The 21,644-nt window shown below is 40.8% G+C and overlaps 1 protein-coding gene across 1 annotated transcript in view; it reads right to left on the bottom strand.

Annotated features, from left to right (window-relative positions):
• The window catches only part of CACUL1 (CDK2 associated cullin domain 1), an 81,592-nt gene that overhangs the window by 17,891 nt on the left and 42,057 nt on the right, over positions 1-21,644 (bottom strand). Inside the window, exons 4-5 of the mRNA XM_049764506.1 lie at positions 17,515-17,610; positions 10,647-10,749 (exon numbers count right to left, since the gene is read on the bottom strand). Of these exons, the coding sequence (XP_049620463.1) occupies positions 10,647-10,749; positions 17,515-17,610 (199 nt within the window). The remainder of the gene's footprint in view (positions 1-10,646; positions 10,750-17,514; positions 17,611-21,644) is intronic.

Here is a 21,644-nt window from a genome sequence, read left to right on the forward strand (position 1 = left end):
TTTTTGTTTGATTTTATTGTACTGCTATTATGTTTTTTTTCTTTTTCCCTTTCTTCTCTTAAATTGGTATTTATAGCCTCTAGTCTAGAAGGACTCCTTCCATTTTTTGCTTGTCTGATTTTGCCTCATTTTATTTTTTTTTTCTTTTCTTCAAACAGAACCACATAACTTGAACCATCTTGTTCAGCCTCACAAATTGAGGGGGAAATAATGGAGAGTACCAAGACCAAACAGTCATATGAACATTAAATAGAAATAAAAAAAATTGATCAGACTTAAACATCAAATCCAAAGCCAATGCCAACAGAATCGATACCCAATCTACAACATGCTAGACACAGAGGAACCACTTATACTAGCAGTCTGGGGGGTAAAGAAGGGGAATATGGGATGCATGCTGGGAACAGGGATGGAGGGAGGACAACAATGGTGGTGGGAATGCCCCTGATTCAATGTTGCTATGTACCTAAAATATTACTGTGAAAATTTGTGATCCACTTTAATCAAAATAAAAATTAAAAAAAAAGAACCCATACATTTTATAATACAGGGGCGCCTCCCACCCTGAACATGTGTCATGTGGACCCAACTTAAGACTCCATGTGATCGGATAGTGACTGTCCAACCCAAACATAGAACTGGCACAGTTCTCTTACAACAGCACTAGGAACCAAACTCCCCCTGGAGAATCCCTAATACCGCTCTGGCACCAACTTGCACCAGTTTTGATAAAACATCCTGACGAGATGAGGAAACAGCAACATCTTGATCTAAGAGCAGACTGCCTTACCTCATCACCTAACAGTAAGAAGAAATCATAAGACACGTCCCTTGACCTCTGCAAAAACCAAGATCACTAATTACAAAAGACTGATTTTGACAACCGCGACTGGGCAGATTTCATCCTGGTATCAATAATAAGAAAGATCCTAGCCTAGGCATCGGTCTAGGATTTGTACAAAGATCAAGATCTCTAATTCCAGAGGTCTGACTTTGACAAATGCAACAGAGCAGAACTTCTGGAACCATAATGAAAGACTCTTTCCTAGGATTCATCCTAGGATCTGCACAAAAATCAAGACAACTAATTACAGAAGACTGATTACAACAACGGTGATGGAACAGAACTTCTAGCATAAAGGACTGTATCCTAGACTTCGTCCTATGACCTGTGCAAATACCAAGATGTCTAGCTACAGAAGATTGATTTTATCATCCACAACTGAGCGGAACATTTCCTGGCACCATAAAAAGACCTTGAGGTTGGATAATGAGCGTATATGGAGCCTGTGGTTGTTCCCATGACAGTATGCTTCAAGGGCAGAGAAACTCTAAGGAGAAATCTCTTAGGCCAAAGGAATTTCCCTTTCTAATTTCCCCAATACTTACTGTGCCTATACAAAAGGAAAAAAAAAAGCACAAAACCTTGCCACACCAGCCCTCCTTCCTTTGTTTCCTTCCTTCCTTATTTTTATTTCTTGTGGTTGTTGCTTTATTATTGCTGTTATTTTTGTTGTTGCTACTGTGCCTTTTTGTAGTTGCTTGGGTTTTTTGTGTTTATTTTTGTTATATTTTTCCCCCTTCTTTTAAATCGATATTTATAGCCTCTAAGACAGACTCCTCCCAGCTTTCTTTTTTTTTTTTTCCTTTTATCAACAGAACCACAGAACTTGAATCATCTTGTTCAGCTTCATAAAGCGAGGGAGAAAAAAATGGATGGTACCAGAAGCAAACAGTCTTATGAACATTGAGTAGAAATAAAAATGATCAGATTTAAACACCAAACCCAAAGTCAAAGACAACAGAATCGATACCCAATCTACAACAAGCTATACACAGAGGGGACCAGTTATACTAGTAGTCTAGGGGACAAAGGAAGAAAATATAGGAGGCATATTGGGAATAGGGGTGGAGGGAAGACAACACTGGTGATGGGAATGGCCCTGATTCATTGTCACCATGTACCTTAAAAGTTACTGTGAAAGATTTATAATTCACTTTGGTCACAATAAAAATTATTTTAAAAAAAGATAATTAAGATAATTTGGGGGAGAACCACATCCAGCAATGTTCAGCAATGATCAGTAACTCCTGGTTATGTACTCAGAAATTACTCCTGGTGGTGCTTAGGATCCATATGGGATGCCAGGGAATGAATCTAGGTTGGTCACTGCAAGGCAAGCACCCTACCTGCTGTCTTATTACTACTTCAGCCCCTCCAAAAGACAATTCTCAAAATAGCATCTCATAAGATTAAGTACTTAGGAATCTATTCAACAATGAATGTGAAACAAGTCACTAATGAAAGAAATAAAGACCCTGGAATGAATCAACCTAGATTATCAAAACAACTGTCTTGGGCTGGAGAGACAGCACAGTGGTAGAGCGTTTGCCTTGCAAGCAGCCAACCCAGGACAGATGGTGGTTCTAATCCCAGCATCCCGTATGGTCCCCGAGCCAGCCAGAAGCGATTTCTGAGTACAAAGCCAGGAATAACCCCTGTGCCGACGGGTGTGACCCAAAAACAAACAAAAAAATAAAACAAGAAAGTCTTGCCCAAAGCACTATAAAGATTCAGTGCAATACCTGTCAAAGTTCCAAAGACATTCTCAAAGACTTTAACTACCTATATACTCAGTATAAGCCAACCTGAGCATAAACCGCCCCCCCCCCTAACTTTACCCTACAAACTGGGAAAAAAAAAACTTAATGACTCGAGTATAAGCCATAGTGGAAAAATGTTACCCAAATAAAAAACAAAACAAAACAAAAAGAAAAAAAACCTGCAGTATCAAGCAGTGGGGAAGCCAGGTAAAGGAAGAGGCAGAGCAGAAATGACTTAATGACTCAGGAGACTGTCGTGGGCACTATGGTGGTGGTGACGGAATAGTGACCATAAACAATAGCAATTCATAATATTACCTAAATATAATAAAAACTTGAAACAATAAAAATTTTAACCAAGACAAAGTAAAATAAAATATTCAACTTAAAAAATTTCAAGCTGTTACGACCTGCACAACAACCATGATCCCCAGTTCCAAAGGTCTGGCAGAGACAACTGTAACGGAATGGGGCTTCTGAGAACGCAAGGAAAGGCTCTAACCTAGGTGCCATCCCAGGGCTAGTGCCAAGACCAAGACCACCAACCACAGAAGATGGACTGAAGTGACACAGAGGGAACAGAACTTCTACAACCACAAAGACTGACTTCATCATAAGTTCCACCCCTGTAACTATGCAGATACTGAGATTTCTAAATACAGAGGTCTCACTATAACACCCAGGATGGAGCAGAAGCCTCCCAAACTCCACAAATGCACCACCGGGAGATAAAGGATCATGAACAGAGTCTATAGTTGATCCCATGACAATGTACTCCAAGGGCGGAGAAATCCCAGATATCTTAGGCCATGTGAATCCCTTTTTGAATGACCCCAATATTTACTGTGCCTGGGCAGGAGGGAAAAAAAAAAAACACATTGTTTTTCATATATTACATTTTATCCTCATGTACTACTATTATTATTTTTATTTACCTATCTATTTTTGGTCGATTTCTTTGTTTTAGTGTGGTTATTGAAGTTATTGCCCCCCACTTATCTTTTTTTCTCCCTTTTTTTTTTTCTTCTTTTCAGATTTCTGGGTGGCACCCGGCAGTGCTCAGGGACTATGCCTGGCTCCGGGCTCAGAGATTGCCCCTGGCGGGCATGAGGGACCATGTGGGGCGCAGAGATTCGAGCCGATGACTTCCTACATGAAAGGCAGACGCCTTGCCCCCATGTGATCTCTCAGGCCCCTTCTTTTCCCTCTTCATGGTCTCTGCCATGATGCCTTTCTCAAGACCACGACATTTTTTTTGTTTGTTTGTTTTGTTCTGTTTTTGGGGTGCTTAGCGTTATGGTTGGAACTCTTAATAGATATTTGACACTTCATTTCGTAGGGGTGGACTGCTTCACCTTTTTTTTTTCTCCTTCGTCTCTCAAACCGATGGCGAGAGCCTCTAAAAGAACTCTGCTTATTCCCGGCGTATTAGACTTTTACCCCAGTTTATTATTTTTCTCCTCTTCAAACAAAACCACATAACTTGAACTAGCTAGTCCTGCCCCCCAATTAGAAGGGGAAATAAAGGAGGCATCAGGACCAAACAGGTGTAAGACTACGAAGTAATAGGATAGGTACAGAGGGGACCACATATTCTAGTAGCACTGGGGGTGAGGGAAGAGGATATAGAAGGTAGGACAAAAAAGGAGGAGTAGGGAAGACAAACCGGTGATGGGAATCCCCCCTGATTTTATGTAAATATGTACCTAAAATATTATTGTCAACAATATGTAAGCCACTATGATCAAAATAAAAATTATATTAAAAAAAATAAATAAAATTTGTTTAAAACACACAAAAAAAAATTTCAAGCTGTGTCTGCTCAAAAAGGTTGAAGATGAGTGTAAAGGTGAGAAACTGAATTGAGGTAAGGTTCAAAACCCTTTGTGTGACTGAACTATAAATCTATAACAGCCAACTTACTGTACTTTCTCAGGAACTTTTATCAGTAATTAAATCAAGGCAACAATATTAGTGATAACGTAATTAATGTCAATTCTAGTACTCCAAGGTTTTCAAAGGAAAAAATAATTTACTAGCCTAGTAAAATCAATTTACTTATGCACTGATATTATATCAATAATATACAGTATCTTTTTATAAGTATATGAGAAATCTCATGAAAACATGTCGCTCTATCTAGTGAGAAGACACATCCTCATTCATACAAAAAACTAATAGATAACTGGCAATCAAGTACCAGTTAATTACTAGGTAAATGTTCAGTTTTTCCAGATATATTGGTTTTAAAATACAATGTTCCAAATTTTTTTTGCTGGAGGGGGAAGGAATTCGACCACATTCTGAGCTTAGTCCTGGTTCTGGAGTGCTGAGGAGACCTATGTGCTGCTGGGAATCAAGCCCAGGTCGGCTGCATGCAAGTCAGGGCCTCATCTTTGGAACTCTCCCTCCATTCTCTGGCCATGCCTCCCACTGAGAGTCGTGTCCTACTTCTTACACCGGATTTGTGTTCTGCAGCTAACTGCAGAGAACACAGCAAAAGTCACACTGGTGTTTTCCATTTGCTGTATCATACTGCTCAGTCCAAAGGATCCAAGCAAAGTAGAGATCAGTACAACTGGCTCAGCAGGTGAGTCAATCAGAGCCAAGATGCCTTGCTAACTCACACCAAGTGATGCTGGCTAAGGTAGAGAGAAATTGCCCTTCCATGCCCTGACCAAACTTTAAAAGTGTTTTAAAGCCACTATATTTTAGGGCCATTTGCTAGGCAGTAATACTAAATAAGACATGAGTATTTCTTCTCTTTTTTGGGGGGAGGAGGGTGGTCATACAGGAGGTACTCAGGGATCACTCCTGGCTCTGTGCTCAAAAGTCACTCCTGGCAAGGGGCCGGAGAGATAGTATAGCGGTAGGATATTTTCCTTAGATGCAGAAGGACAGTGGTTCAAATCCCAGCATCCCAGATGGTCCCCTGAGCCAGCCAGGCATGATTTCTGAGCATAGAGCAAGATGTGACCCCAGAAAACAAACAAACAAAAAAAATCACTCCTGGGGCTGGGTAGGTGGCGCTGGAGGTAAGGTGTCTGCCTTGCAAGCGCTAGCCAAGGAAGGACCGCGGTTCGATCCCCCGGCGTCCCATATGGTCCCCCCAAGCCAGGGGCGATTTCTGAGCACATAGCCAGGAGTAACCCCTGAGCGTCAAATGGGTGTGGCCCAAAAACCAAAAAAAATCACTCCTGGAAGGCTCAGGGACTACATAGGATTCTGAGGATCGAACCCAGGTCAGCAGCTTGCAAAGCAAACTCTCCCTGCTATGCTATCACTCTGGACCTAAGGCAACAGTGTTTCTAGATAGATCTGAAGACAGAAGGAAAATATTAATCAGATTTTAGAAAAATTAAAGAAATGGAATATAATAAAGTGATGCTTTGGGAGATAGTATAGAAACACATGTAGAGATTTCAGTTTTTAAACTATAAAATGGTGGTACTATAGGAACTATAGTTTTTAAACCACAAAATGGTGGTACTGACAGTGCCCACCTTTTAAGAAGAAACAAACAGAAACAAATTTATTTTAATAGAAACAAATGAAGTTCATATTTGTAAGTGTCTAGGACTGGTCCTACAAAGAGTAAGCAGTACCTGTGTTTGGGATGACCAGCTCCTAGCATAACTAAACAAAGCCCCTCATTGTTAAAGTCTGAACCAACGATACTAATGTGGTCTTTCATCTCTCATTCAAGCACAAATCCCAGTGACTGTTCACCATGTAATTCACTTTTATCCAATTTGTGAAAGCATAAAAGCCTTTTGTAGTTTACTAGGAAAAGAAATTATGACATTTTCCAAAGTAATTTTTACTGTAAATCAAACTAGGTAACACACAAAGGAGAACATAATTTATCTTTCTCACCACATACAAACTAATATGCCTATCTCTGAGACTGGCTTTTGCCTATGTCAATTAAATTCATTTCCAAATTACCAACATATAAATATCTATTTGTTTGTTGAATAGGCTTTCCTCCAAGTCACAGCAATTATCTAAAGGATATTAATAGGAAAGACTCCAAAAGACTGTGCTCTATCTGAAAAGAAAAGCAAAAGACAGCACCAACATCAGACAGAACATTTAACTGATGGTAATCAATAGCTGGAATAGCTATTAGTTTACAAAATCTGCAAACATTTGTCCAACCTATGGTGGGGAAAAGCTCTATTCCCAAGATCTGGGGCTCAATTATGACCATAATCTCTTGGGAACATAATGATGAAGCACATTACCTTCACCTAAAAAACTACATGGGGGACAGGAGCGGTGGCACGAGCTGTAAGGCATCTGCCTTGCACGTGCTAGCCTAGGGTGGACGGCGGTTTGATCCCCATCCCATATGGTCCCCCAAGCCAGGAGTGATTTCTGAGCGCATAGCCAGGAGTAACCCCTGAGCATCACCACGTGTGGCCAAAAAACCAAAAAAAAAAAAAAAAAAGGAAAGAAAAGAAAACTATGTGGGGGTAGTGTTGAGTTTGGAAATGTTTGATTTTTCAAACGTTTGGCCTTGAGTCCAGATTTAGGAATAGTAGATATAAGCTCTTAGTTTAGAATAATATAGTAAGCAAGAAACTAGTTTTCCCTCTGACAAAGTTTGTGTTTTCCCTTTTTCATACAGCTTAGAAAACCCTCTCCTTGACTTGAAAGTTGTTTTTTTCCTCAGCAAGTTATTTCAGAACCCCTGACAGGCAGACAGACCCACACTACAGGATGGGCCCCAGACTAGCTGGTTACCTGGCCCAGAAAGATAAATACTCCTGCTCACACTCGGGCCCTGCATTTTAAATTTTTGGTCTTAAGACAGCAATATCTTCAAGTTAATACTGATGATACAACAGAGGTTTAACATCACTCTGCGGCCAGGTATGCAGTGGGAGAGCCCTCCCTACAAGTATGGTCTCACTCAGGGACCTCCACAGAGATATCCTGGCATGGCAATCATACGCCACTAAGCCTTAAAACGGCATGCCAAGGAACACTACATGGCCTGAGGGTCAGCCTGACTGGCAGGGTCAAGCCTGTGGCAGGGGAGACAAAATGCTTTCACTGTTTGTGTCCTTCTTTGCTTAAGAGAGTTGCTCACCATTTTCCCCTGACTCTCAGGTGGAACCACACCCTGGTCCCACTGGGTGTCAGGGACCTCAGGTCCCAAACATGCTCCCACCATCTGTTAAAGCGACCCGGGAATATGACCCCAACTAAAACGGCTAGTACTTCCTCAGATCTGTAAGGCTTGGGAAACAGACAAAACTAAAAGTTTGAGCCTCCCTGTTCAGCACCCCCCCCCCAATGACCTTAGCTTGATTTGGGGAAATTTCTCTGACCCCACCAAGGGAACATTGGCTTTCTTCAGTCATACATGGCCTGACGTAATGGAATAAGCCTGATCCTGCAACAGACACTCCACATTCCATGATTTGAATGGTTCCGTTAGAAAAGGGAGGAGATGTTGAGTTTAGAAATGTTTGATTTTTCAAAAGTTTGGCCTTGAGTCCAGATTTAGAAATAGTAGATATAAGCTATTAGCTTAGAGTGGTAGGCAAACCGTGAGCCGCATGCTTGCCGACTGGCTTAGAATAATATAGTAAGCAAGAAACTAGATCTTTCCTCTTACAAAGTTTGTGTTTTCCCTTTTTCATACAGCTTAGAAACACTCTCCTTGCCTTAAAGTTGTTTTTTTCCCCAGCAAGTTATTTCAGAACCCCTGAGAGGCAGACAGAGCCTCACTGTCCAAGGGGGCCCAGGCTAGCTAGATGACTGGCCCAAGAAGATAAGAATTACTCCTGCTCACTTGATGCATATTGAGGAAATAACAAGATCAAAAAGACATCTAGGCACTTTAAAACATAACCTAATAACTAAGAGTAAAACGTTAGGTCAAAAGTAGTTATGAGTCAAGAACATGCTAAATTTGTTTCTGTCATTTGCTGGCTAAAAAGTTCTAACAGCCCAGAGTGACACCTCCACCCAGTACATAACTAGTACATGATAAGACACTCAAACATCAAGCAGGAAAAGCAGACTCTGAAACAGTTTCAAAAGGAAATCAAAGCACTATGAAATACAGCATAACAAATATGGAGTGATATAGAAAACATAAAAATAGCTAAGACTAATGCTGATCTTGCTTCTGTCACTAGCTTGCTAGAAGATTTTTCTTTAACAAAATAACTTCATGACCTCCCCCACAGTCAAGCTCACAACCCCAGTGACAACTCCACCCTGGCACAGGGGACCTCCACCCTACCAGTTAAGGGACATTCCCCAAGCCAAATCAGTACACACTTAGGGACCACCTGGGAGGTCATGAAAGGGCAGGATTTGTGCCATTTTCTGAGATTGTCATTGGTAAAATTTAAATTCATACAATTTGTACAACCTATGAAATGCTTTGACCTGTTTGCTAATTATCATGTAAAACTCCTTAAAAACCTATTTGAGGAATAGCTCAGGGTCTTACTACAGACCGAAATTCCCACTTCGTCAGGTGGCTGTGATGGACCCAGAGCTCCGTAATTAAAGTAAACCAACATGTGATTGCATCCTCCAAGGTTTGTGTCTCCTCAATTGAGCAGTGGGCTTTCCTCGGACCCTGGGCATCCCCAATTCCTGGGACCTCTCCCCAGGCTCGGGCATCTCCAACCCCAGACCCCAACATGGGTCCAGGCCAGCTTTGGTCACCTTTAACAGTAGCAGCAATAGTACAGTAGGGAGAGCCCTTGCCTTGAATGCAGGTAACCCAGGTTTGACCCCAAGCAACCTACATGGACCCCCAAGCACTGCGAAGAACAATTCCGAAGTTCAGTGCCAGGAGTAACCCCTAAGCACTGCCTAATGTGGTCCCAAATACAAAACCAAAACAATAATATTATTATAATACAATAATATATGGAAGGCTGTTTTTCTAAAATAAAGTGACCCAAAATGTTTAATACTTCCTGTAATTTAAAAAAAGTAATAATTCCTTTATAAATTCTGGTAAAAGTTCAGGGCAACAGGCACTAATTATTACTGTTATAAATGCAAAAATAAATATTGCAAACCTGAATAAGTCATCAAGTTCTTAAAAAAGTGACTTCACAGGGCTGGAACAATAGTACAGTGATAGGGCGTTTGCCTTGCACATGGCTGATCTAGAATGGGACGCTGGGGAGTGACTTCTGAGCACATAGCCAGGAATAACCCCTGAGTATCAATGGGTGTGGTCCCCCCCCAAAAAAAATTGCTGAAACAGGATCAGAGAGATTGTACAGCAAGGAGGGTGCTTGCCTTGCTAGGGTTGACCTGGATTAGATCCCTAATACCAATAATGACTAATTCCAATAATCCCTGAGCACAGAGGAGTCAGTCCTGAGCACCTCTGGTATGATGCCTCCCCAACAAAAAAAGCTGCTGAAACAGAGCTTCAACAAAAAAAATCAAGCTCCTTAATTTTGCTTGGAGAGCTGTATTCCTGTAGATAAATGATGCCACATATTGTGAGGAGGCAGGGATCTGAAGCAGAAGTCCTGGTCCAGGAGAGAGCACTCTGATCTGCTTCTTATTCATCTACATAGCCATGTAAACTATCTACAAAACCCAGAATGCAGAAGAATGAATGCAGGGTCCAGGTTATGAAGCAGGAAATGAAAAGTCAGATCAGAGAAAAGTCCTAAGGGTGAAAATTAGATTCTTTACTGCCACTTCCAAAATAGAATAGTCCAAATCTTCTGTAGCTATCAGTCACAACGTTACTATCAGCATAGGTTATTCAAGTTAGTAGTAAATAAACCCCTCAATTATATTTCTCCCATTGTGGGGGCAGTAGGGGGTAGGGAAAAATAGCAACTGTCAGGTCTGATACGAAGACAGTGTCCAGTTAGCAAACTCACTGGGTGACTTTTAAGTCCTATTTTCAGTTCTTTCTCTAGAAAACTAGCCTTTAAGACTTCTGGCTACTTGATTAAAAACATACAGACTTTGGGATTTATATGCCAGTGCATTCTAGCCCCCCAAAAAGAGATGCTTGTTCTCTACCCCTTACTTACGCATTAGGCTATAAATGTGCTTTTCTGCAACATGTTCCGTAAACAGCTTTATAAGGTCATCTTTTAAGTCTCTGTTAAGCTTGGTTTCGATGTAAAACTTATTCTGAAAAAGAAAAGTTATTTTTCATTGCATCAAGTAGGAATATATATCACTAATATGTTTTATTGTTTATTCTTTTCTAAAATATTTTTATTTAAGCACCATGTAATATTCTAATGAAACTGAAGCATAAAAAAAGAAATATTTTAAGAAATTAAAATAGGCATTAATTAAAATATGAATATCAACTAATAAGAGACTCTACCACTACTCCAGGTTTCTGTTGTGACTTATTCCATTTTTCTGTGTCAGGGCCTCATGAATGCAAGACCTCTGTTCCACCAGAGCCACACTGTATCTTTCTGGCAATTAAAGGCAACAAGATGACACCCATGACCCATACATAAGAACACAGAATATACCTGACATTAAGCAGACAAGGGTGCCCAGAACAGGTGATGTGATAGGCGCCAAATGAAAGACAAGTAATCCAGGGCAGCCCAATTAGAATGACAGAGAACTTAGAAAGTTTTGGAAGGAAAAGTTTCTGATGAATGATCTTATGTTCATTTCATGTAAATCTTTTTTTTTAATTTTTTTATTTTGAATTATGAGAACAAAATATGCAAAGAAAGAGGACAAGGTAAAGTTACAGTGGAAGGACAATCGCCTATAACATAATTCTCAGAAGAAGTCCCCTCGCTGATATCTTAACTTTGAACTTTCAGCCAAAGAACGTTAAGATAAATAAAACAGAATCCATGTACAATTACTTTGTCCCTCAAGTCCCCAGATTGTAATACATTATAATATTTCTTAACAGCACACAAGGCAATCTAAAGCCATAAAACTTACGTAACTCCTTAAACATTTCCATGTACATACATATTAGCTTAAGTTAATCTCTAATTTTAAGTGTTTTTTTTTTTTTTAAGGATTAGAGTCAAAGGAGCACAGTAAAAACGGTACTAGAGTGGCAATTGTTGTTTGCATAGGCCCACCAAAATATGAGAGGCATGGAAAGGAATAACCTTGGCCTAAATACAAAGAGATCCTACCCATGAAGTTTCCTGGCATAAGACCAACTCTAGGCTTTAGGCAAGTTATCGTCCAATCCAAGACATTGTCCGTAGTGCCAACACACTTTTCACACAGTCTCTGTTGTTGGTATCATGTTTCTGTATTAAAGATCCTGGAATCTGCATATCCTACATTGAAGTCATGATGTGGAGCGTCTTCTTGTTTCACCTCACCATTAAAGGGCAATGCAGGAAGCCCTGTCCTGTAAGCAGGTCGTTGTTGTTAAGTCTTCTCAGTGTTAAGGGAAGTCTCTTTTGAGCAGGTCGATGTCTGAGCAGTGGTAGGGTCTTCTGTGGTAGAGGATTGCTTCCAGGTGATGTTATAGACAAACCTCACAATTAAGAGGCAATACAGCAAGCCCTGTCCAGTAAGCAGGTCATTGTTCTTGATAAGTCTTCTCAGTGTTAAGTCTCTTTTGAGTAGATCGATGTCAGAACAGCTGTAGGGTCTTCCCTGGTAGAGGAATGTCTCCAGGTAATGTTATAGACAACCTTGGATGTTTTGTAGATGTCTTCTCTAGATCAGGGCTGAATGGAGAATGCCCATTCTTCTGAGGCCTGTGCCAGGTCTTTATGTCAATGTTCAGGATGTAAGGTCCCATTGCACTACAAGATTTGTGTGTTCCCATCTCTATTAGATAAGAACTTATTGGTATGTACAGTATTTTCTCGTTTTAGTGTGCCTAAGCAAACAAGAAATAAAGCCACGTGGCACTATCAGAGTTATGGGGGCGTAAGAACATTTCCAACAATACCCATGACTTGGTTCAAACATAAGCATTAAACTGAGGGATTCTTTCACACCAAATTCCATATTGAGCAGTTCACAAAGAGAAGATAAGGGGCCGGAGAGATAGCATGGAGGTAAGGCGTTTGCCTTTCATGCAGAAGGTCATCGGTTCAAATCCTGGCATCCCATATGGTCCCCCGTGCCTGCCAGGAGCAATTTCTGAGCATGGAGCCAGGAGTAACCCCTGAGCACTGCCGGGTGTGACCCCCCCCAAAAAAAAAAAAAAAAACCACAAAAAAAAAAAAAAGAGAAGATAAAAAAAATGGGTTGGGGGATCGTCACTGTATAAGAAAATATTCAGCAAAAGTTATAGCCATCAAAGAAAACACCCATAAAATGTTGAAAAGACATAACTGTCCTTTTTATGCCTTTTTAAATAGTTGGGTGGGTGTTAACTCCAGGGCACCACTTTGGTCTGTGACTTAGGACTCTACAGTACTTAAGTTAGAAAGGGTAAATGAGGAGTAATGATGATAGGAGTTAAGGAAGTTAAAGAGAAATATGATCTCTTAAAGGGGTATGCAAAAGGGCAGAGTACAAAATGGACATTCTGCATACATAAAAACATAATTCAATGAAAGTGAGTACTATTAATGTTTCTTGTGCGATTTTGAAAATACAGACTGGGGCCCGGAGAGATAGCACAGCGGTGTTTGCCTTGCAAGCAACCGATCCAGGACCAAAGGTGGTTGGTTCGAATCCCAGTGTCCCATATAGTCCCCAGTGCCTGCCAGGAGCTATTTCTGAGCAGACAGCCAGGAGTAACCCCTGAGCACTGCCGGGTGTGACCCAAAAACACCAAAAAAAAAGAAAATATAGACTGGAAAGAGATTACCAGTGACTTCAAGAAGCTGGGAGGCCAGAAGTTCAGAGCCCCACCTAGACCCTCCCTAAGGAGCTGAATGGATAATGGGGGAAAGCCTAGGGTACCTTCAAGCTCCACCAAGGGGCCAACTCACTGGCTTACCCAGGCACGTGGCCCGGGGAAGCCCTGGAGATCTGGAGCAAGGCTGTAGAGGGGTGCTGGGGTTACCCAAGTCCTGCACCCACCCCAGGCCTGGTTAAAGCCTCTGGCATGGCGGGGGCCTGCCGAACCCCATACTGCTAGACTCCCGGCTCCCAGGAAGAAGCCATTTCATGTAAATCTTAAAATGCATTGGCATGATAATAATTTTTAAATTACCTACAAAATAAGAAGATACAGTTTTTGGGGGGAAAAGTATCAATTCTGCAGAATTCCAGTTTAGTTCCATTCACCTATGTATGTAGGTGTCACCACTTCCACAATTAAAACAAATTTTTATGAGAGATCTTGGGCCTGGAGAGATAGCACAGTGGCGTTTGCCTTGCAAGCAGCCGATCCAGGACTAAAGGTGGTTGGTTCGAATCCCAGTGTCCCATATGGTCACCCGGTGCCTGCCAGGAACTATTTCTGAGTAGACAGCCAGGAATAACCCCTGAGAAAAACCGAGAGAGAGAGGAGAGAGAGGAGAGAGAGGAGAGAGAGGAGAGAGAGGAGAGAGAGGAGAGAGAGAGAGAGAGAGAGAGAGAGAGAGAGAGAGAGAGAGAGAGAGTAGACAGCCAGGAATAACCCCTGAGAAAAACCGAGAGAGAGAGAGAGAGAGAGAGAGAGAGAGAGAGAGAGAGAGAGAGAGAGAGAGAGTAGACAGCCAGGAATAACCCCTGAGAAAAACCGAGAGAGAGAGAGAGAGAGAGAGAGAGAGAGAGAGATCTAACCCAAATATATCTTGCAAGATAATACATAGTGGGTGGGGTTCCATCCTGGCATCCATCCATAAGCACCAACAAGAGTAATTTCTGAGTGAAGAGCCAGGAGTAAAGCCCTGAGCACTGGTGGGTGTAGCCCCAAAACCAAATATAAGATATAAAGAAGCGGGGCCGGAGAGATAGTATGGAGGTAAGGCGTTTGCCTTTCATGCAGGAGGTCATCGGTTCGAATCCCGGCGTCCCATATGGTCCCCCTTGCCTGCCAGGAGCAATTTCTGAGCATGGAGCCAGGAATAACCCCTGAGCACCACCGGGTGTGACCCAAAAACCACCAAAAAAAAAAAAAAAAAAAAAAAGATATAAAGAAGCATAGTAAGGGCGCAACAAATAGGCAAAGCCATCAGAACTGCAGCCTCTGCAGTTCTCAGCCATGGAACTCCACTGTTTACGGGGGTCCTTGGACACAGGTGAAGATGAGGCTCCTGTGACAGATGTAGTGCTGGAATTACATCTCCAGAAAAGGTAAACTGCCAGTAAATTCCAATACAGCAATAAGAGTGGTTTGGGAAAAAGAAAAGTTACCTTATAACTTGAGAACAAGATGAAAAACTCTGGACAAGCAAAGAAACACAAAAGAGCCCAAAGAAGACTTCACACCACTAAGGAAGCCACAGAACAACCAAGCCTGGAGATGGTTGTTCTAGAGGTTTCTTTTACAAGAGACAATAATACTTCTAGTTTACTCAAATAACTTCAATTAAGGCTCTGTTTCTTGTTAGCCAAAGCATCATGATTAAAATTAATGACAAGTCAAAATAAAACTTTTTCATTTAGATGTTAACACAATTACAGAAATGAGAAATGAAGAAATTTTAACAAGCTACTTGATTTAGAAATTTGACACATTTTCTTCTTCTTTAAAAAATGTATAAAAATATGGGCCAGAGAAGCCAGAGAGATAGCATGGAGGTAGGGCATTTGCCTTGCATGCAGAAGAATGATGGTTCAAATCCTGGCATCCCATATGGTCCCCTGAGCCTGCCAGGAGCAATTTCTGAGTGTAGAGCCAGGAGTAACCTGAGTGTTGCAAGGTGTGCCCCAAAACAAAACAAAAAAGGGGGGAGGGGCCGGAGCAGTGGCACAAGTGGTAGAGTGTTGTCCTTGCATGCACTAATCTAGTACAGACCTCGGTTGGATCTCGAGGCATCCCATATGGTCCCCCAAGCAGGAGAGATTTCTGAGCACATAGCCAGGAGTAACCCCTCAGCATCATCGGTGTGGCCCAAAAACCAAAGAATATATATAAATAAATAAATAATAATAATATACATGTGGTTATAAATAAAACTATATAATAAGGTTATCAAGAACTGGACACTGGAGAGAATATTTGCATTCTTTCTAAAATGCTGCCTGTTTGTTTTAGAGCCACACCCAGAAATCCCCCAAAGCTCATGGATCATTTCTAGCAGGACAACAAATTTTTTGGTCAAATGCACAGTAAGCACTCTACCCTCTGTACTATCTAGACAAAGTTTATTAGTTTCATAATTCATAAGCACTCAGAAACTTTAGCTCAAAGAAAATGTCTTTTTAAATTCACTTCCAGACGTCTTGGTAAAAAGGTCGAATTCCTTTCTTCCAAATTTAATGTTATCAATAGCCAAGAAATAAATGAATTAAAATAAAAACATTTTGGAAACACCTTTCTAAACTGAAGAAAGCTAGAGACAATTTTAAAACATTCTTAATACACTGTATATTACAAAGAACTAATCATTCTGAAAACCTGTATTTCAAATATGATCTATGCTACAGAACATAGGATCATTCTAACAGTCTACATCCTTAAAAAATTAAAAAATAAAACACTTTATTTGGGGGCCAGAGCAATAGCACAGCAGTAGGGTGTTTGCTTTGCATGAAGTTGGGAAGGACTGGGGTTCAATCCCGGGTATCCCAATGATTCCCCAAGCCTGGCAGGAGCACAGAGGGTGTGGCCCAAAAGCCAAAAAAATTTTTAATTTAATTTTAAAACTTTATTTAATTGCTGGTTTGCATAGCTGCTAGTAATGCAATTATTTCACATTCAATATTCCAGCACCTATTCCACCACCAGTGCGACCTTCCTCTATCATTGTCCCATTTCCTACCGAAAGCCACACCTCCCTTCTTAGCAAGCATAAAATAATGTATTTTCTATTGCTTTTATACAACAAAATGGCTAATGAAATTTCTGAGACTACTACAGTAAAAGAAAATCTGTGAAAATTGTTACATTCCACATGAGGTCATTGAAGTTATTGTCTGAGTGTTTACTGAGCTGTTTGCTGCTCAGTTTTTGTTTACTGAGCTTAGATTTTATGCTACTTTCTTATCTAATTTGATGTCTAATATTGTGGAATATGGAGGTGTCCACAGTCGTTTATGTGGACATAAGGCTCCAGGAACTCTAGAATCTGTAGAACTTGGTCCACCCTATTTCCAAGAAGGCCAAAGTTTACAGCCTCAAGACCAGTCCCGTGAGTTTCAGTGGCTTGTCTTGCACTCTTCTGAGATTAGCTTTTGTTTGCTTGTTTAGGTTTTGGTTTTTGGGCTACACCCAATAGCGTTCAGGTTTTACTCCTGGATCTGCACTCAGAAATCGCTTCTGGCAGGCTCGGGGGACCATATGGTATGCAGGGGATCGAACTCAGGTTCATGCCGGGTTGGCAGCAAGCAAGGTAAACATCCTACCATTGTGCTATCAATCCAGCCCCTGAAATTTTGAAGTTTGAAGTTGGGGTATTTAGGACCACTTTTCAGTGTAAAGACTTACATGGCATTTAATGTAACAACATATATTTAGACATATTAAATTTTAATGTTTCACTCTCTGAGGACAAGATGCATTTTTATAACATATCTTTATATTCTAAGCATATGATCTAGCAGTGTCTTCTACTTGGCAGGAATAAAATGCCTAGTGGGCAACTAATTTCTAATGCCTGTTATTGTGTCTACTCAGCTACTTGTGAAATTTTTTAAAAAAGGTAAATAATACTTATAAAGCAACACTATCAAACATTATTGAAATAGATTATTTCCTATCTACAGCCATAGCACCCTGAATGTGCCCAATCTTGTCTTAAATAGATTAATTTCCACTTGTAATATAATACAAGAAAGCCTTGCATCTGTGCTAAGATCAATAATCCTAGGGATTTGAAAAGGAGAACAGTGTAAACTTACCATATATATGAAAAGAGGCACAATGCTCTGCAATGCTCCCATATATTGTCCAAGAGCTATATTAAATCTTTCAATATAAAGATCTGGAGGGCTGGCCTATGGAAAAAAAATTGAATCACGTTGGACACAAAGTACAAAAATTATCTACTACAAACTAAAATACTAACAGACTCCAAATTCATACTCAATTTCACAATAAAGTGAAGGTTTGTAGCCTCTAGTTTAGATTTTTTCCCAAAATACTAACACAAATCACTTTACTGAATGCAATCTGTTCAGGAGAGAAAGTAGGAGAAAACTGAGGGAGCGTATAAAGTAAAAGGAAGGAATGTTCCAAGAATGGGATGCACTGGTGGCTTTTTTTTTATCATTATCTTAAGTGAGTAAAAAGAGTTGTATTCATAATCGAGATAAACATGAATTTAAAATTATCAATGAATTATGTAGACATTTTTTTACAATTTGTGCCTGGATAGGAAAGAAAATTTTTAAAGAAGTAGAATACGTTTACTATACTATTAGAATGCCTGCTGAGTTTTTGTGACTATCTGTAAATGTAAGCACAGTAATAATCTGAGTTCTATATTAACTTGGCTTTGAACTACTTTTATAGTTAATTATAAACATTATTAGTTAGAAAGCAGGTATTAAAATAAATCGTATGTGCCTGCAATTGTGGAGAGCAGTAAATTAAATATAAGATTGACATTGCATGCAATTATTCGTAACTGAAGACTGTGTCTCAAAGTCAACGAAAGAAACACTTGATTTGGGCCCGGAGAGATAGCATAACGGCGTTTGCCTTGCAAGCAGCCGATCCAGGACCAAAGGTGGTTGGTTCGAATCCCGGTGTCCCATATGGTCCCCCATGCCTGCCAGAAGCTATTTCTGAGCAGACAGCCAGGAGTTAACCCCTGAGCACCGCCGGGTGTGACCCAAAAACCAAAAAAAAAAAAAAAACACTTGATTTCAGTGTTTCAGGAGGCAAATGCTCTCCTACATGTCTATGTTGAATCCTCAAGACCCAGTATTTGAATTAAGGGAATAATGAAGTCTCATGTGAAATCTCAGAGTGAAGACCTGATCTACACAATTAGCATCCTCAAAAGAACAAGAAAGATTTTGACTCGGCCCATCTCCAATAAGAGTAAAGGTCAAAGGAGCAATAAGTTAAGCTTGGCTTTCTGCAGATGGATCAAGCCCATGAAAAATAAAATAAGCTACAACAGGGCCCGGAGAGATAGCACAGCGGCATTTGCCTTGCAAGCAGCCGATCCAGGACCCAAGGTGGTTGGTTCGAATCCCAGTGTCCCATATGGTCCCCCGTGCCTGCCAAGAGCTATTTCTGAGCAGACAGCCAGGAGTAACCCCTGAGCACTGCCGGGTGTGGCCCAAAAACCAAAAAAAAAAAAAAAAAAAAAAAGATCAGCTACAACAAACACATTCCTGTTTGTGGCATTTTGTTATGGCTGCGCAAATACAGTAAGACACTGACTTAAACTGGTCTATCCAGGGGCCAGAGTGATAGCGCAGTGGTAGGGCATTTGCCTAGCATGCAGCTGATCCAGGATGGACCTCGGTTCAATCCACAGTGTTCTATATGGTCCCCCAAGCCAAGAGTAGTCGATTTCTGAGGGCATAGTCAGGAGTAACCCCTGAGTGTCACTGGGTGTAGCCCAAAACCCAAAAAATAAAATAAACTGGTGTATCCAATAAGCCTAGCTCCTCATTTCCTGAACCCCAACTTGATCCCCTATCCTCCAAGGTGAAATCAGTCTGCTGCTGACATCTCTGGGGCCTTTTGGGGACCAAGGTGGCCCTCCAGGTGACCTAGCACAGATCCAGTTCCACAGTTCCTGAAGCTCCTGAAACATGCAGCCTACTTTCTCATCGAATCTCACACTGCTCAGTTATACTTCCTGTCACTTGGGGAAGAAAAGAGAAAGTGCTCAGGGACTAACCCCTCACAAGAGTCCCAGGAGGACTAACTACAGAAATTTGCTGTCGGCACAGCAGTCCAATGGACAAGACTTGCAGAAGCCCACCAAGCTTAGTGAGTGAAACTAAGGCAGATGGCTCAACCAGCACCAACCAGATCTGTAAATTCTCGGAGAAGGACTTTAGTGACACCGTGTAAGGATATTCGATGAGCTCAAAGACACAATAACATAGAATAACAGCAAAGCACAAGTATAAAAGTCAAAATGAGAAAACTACAGTCAGAAATGACAGAAATAACAAATACAGTAGGTGATATAAAATTAAAAAAAAAATTTTTTTTGGATTTTGGGCCATACTTGGCAGCACTCAGGAGTTACTCCTGGTTGTGCTCAGAAATCACTGTGGCAGAAATGGGGGACCATATGGGATGCCACGAATTGAAACCAGATCCATCCAGAGTCAGCTGCGTGCAAGGCAAACACCTACTGCTATGCTATCTCTTCAGCCCCAAACTTTAAAATTTTATATAGAGGCCTAAGTATCAGAATAGTTGCAACTAAGAAAAGATCAAGAAACTTCATGATGAGATGTAGAAAACCTCATATACAGAGATAAATACAACAGACAGTAGAAAAATAAACCTGAGAACAAATTTAGGTCCTTAGACATGTAATGAATGTGTCTCTGACTAGAGCTATGTGGTCAAGGCAGGTGTCCCCTGTCCCTCTAGTTTCTTTTTTTAAGCAAGTAAAAGCATACCACATTGTATTTTCATTGTCTTACATACTACTTTCTAATAAATTACTTTTTAAGAAAAAAAATCTACATTAGTGCTTCAGTTTATTCTTATAAAAGAAAAATATCATTCTAACATTGAAGAAACAAGTAATTTGCCTATAATGAGAGTATTAGAAACAGTAAACCAAAATATGTCAATACAATTGCTCCTAGATGAGGGCTATTTCATAGCAGCTTCTCTCTCATCTGACAGCCCTATCTTACAAACCCTTACTTTCAAAAAAGGATATGAAGACGTGCTACACAGAAAATGTCTGTCAAACAGGTGAAATTATAAAACCATTCTAAGTTTTTTTTCTTTTTTTAGAAATGTTGTATGTTCCAATCTTATTGTGAAACAGTACATTTCCCATTTGCTTCAGTCCTACTTCAAAGCAGAAAATGTGTGGTAGTCTGTTCTATTTCATCCATAATAGCATCTTTCCAGGCTTGGTGTTATCTATTAGCTGCTTTCTTTCCATAGAACTGGATGCCTAAAGATGAATGTTGTTTTCATCTTACTTAGGAGTGTCTGGGCTCAGAAATGTTTAGTCTCTAGTCTCTAATTAGTTCCACACATAATAAACCTAAGAACGAACACTCAAACCTGGTTTAAAGTTTGAGTCCTTCCAAATATTGTGTTCTTTTCTGAGAACCCCTAAATCTGAGAACAGTGCTGACCCCCAGTGGAGGGCACTCAGTACAGAGCTCTGCTTTCATTTCCTTTTTTGTTTGTTTGTTTTGTTTGATTTTTTGTTGTTGTTTTGTTTTGGGGGTCACACCAGGCAGTACTCAGGGGTTACTCCTGGCTCTACGCTCAGAAATAGCTCCTGGCAGGCTTGGGGGACCATATGGGAGACAGGGATTCAAACCACCGTCCTTCTGCATGCGAGGCAAACACCCTACACCTCCATGCTATATCTCCGGCCCCTGGTCTCACTTCTTGTTCCTTAAAACATGTGGTCCACCAGCTGAGTGATTAAATGAGGTTATAGATCAAATAAATTAAGTTTCCAAAACACCATGTGGTTTTAGAATTCCTTATCTGCTCTTTCTACCTCAACACTTTAATCCCAACTCCCTAAATGACTGTTAACTTCTATTTGCCCTCAAAAGCTATCACTTCCTCAAAACAGCTGGTCTCTGAACAGGGTACCCAGGAACCGTCCCACACTTTATTTACTCCTCCCACTACAACGCATGTCCACAGAGGGTAAGATCTCTGTATGGCCTTTCTTTTTATTAGTTTTTGGGTCACACCCGGTAGCACTCCGGGGTTACTCCTGGCTCTGTGCTCAGAAATTACTCCTGGCAGGCACGGGAGACCATATGGGATGCCAGGATTCGAACCACCATCCATTCTGGATCGGCTGCATGCAAGGTAAATGCCCTGCCCCATGTGTGTTGTCTTT

The sequence above is a fragment of the Suncus etruscus genome, chromosome 17 (genome assembly GCF_024139225.1).
Source record: "Suncus etruscus isolate mSunEtr1 chromosome 17, mSunEtr1.pri.cur, whole genome shotgun sequence".
Classification (NCBI taxonomy): Eukaryota; Metazoa; Chordata; class Mammalia; order Eulipotyphla; family Soricidae; genus Suncus; species Suncus etruscus.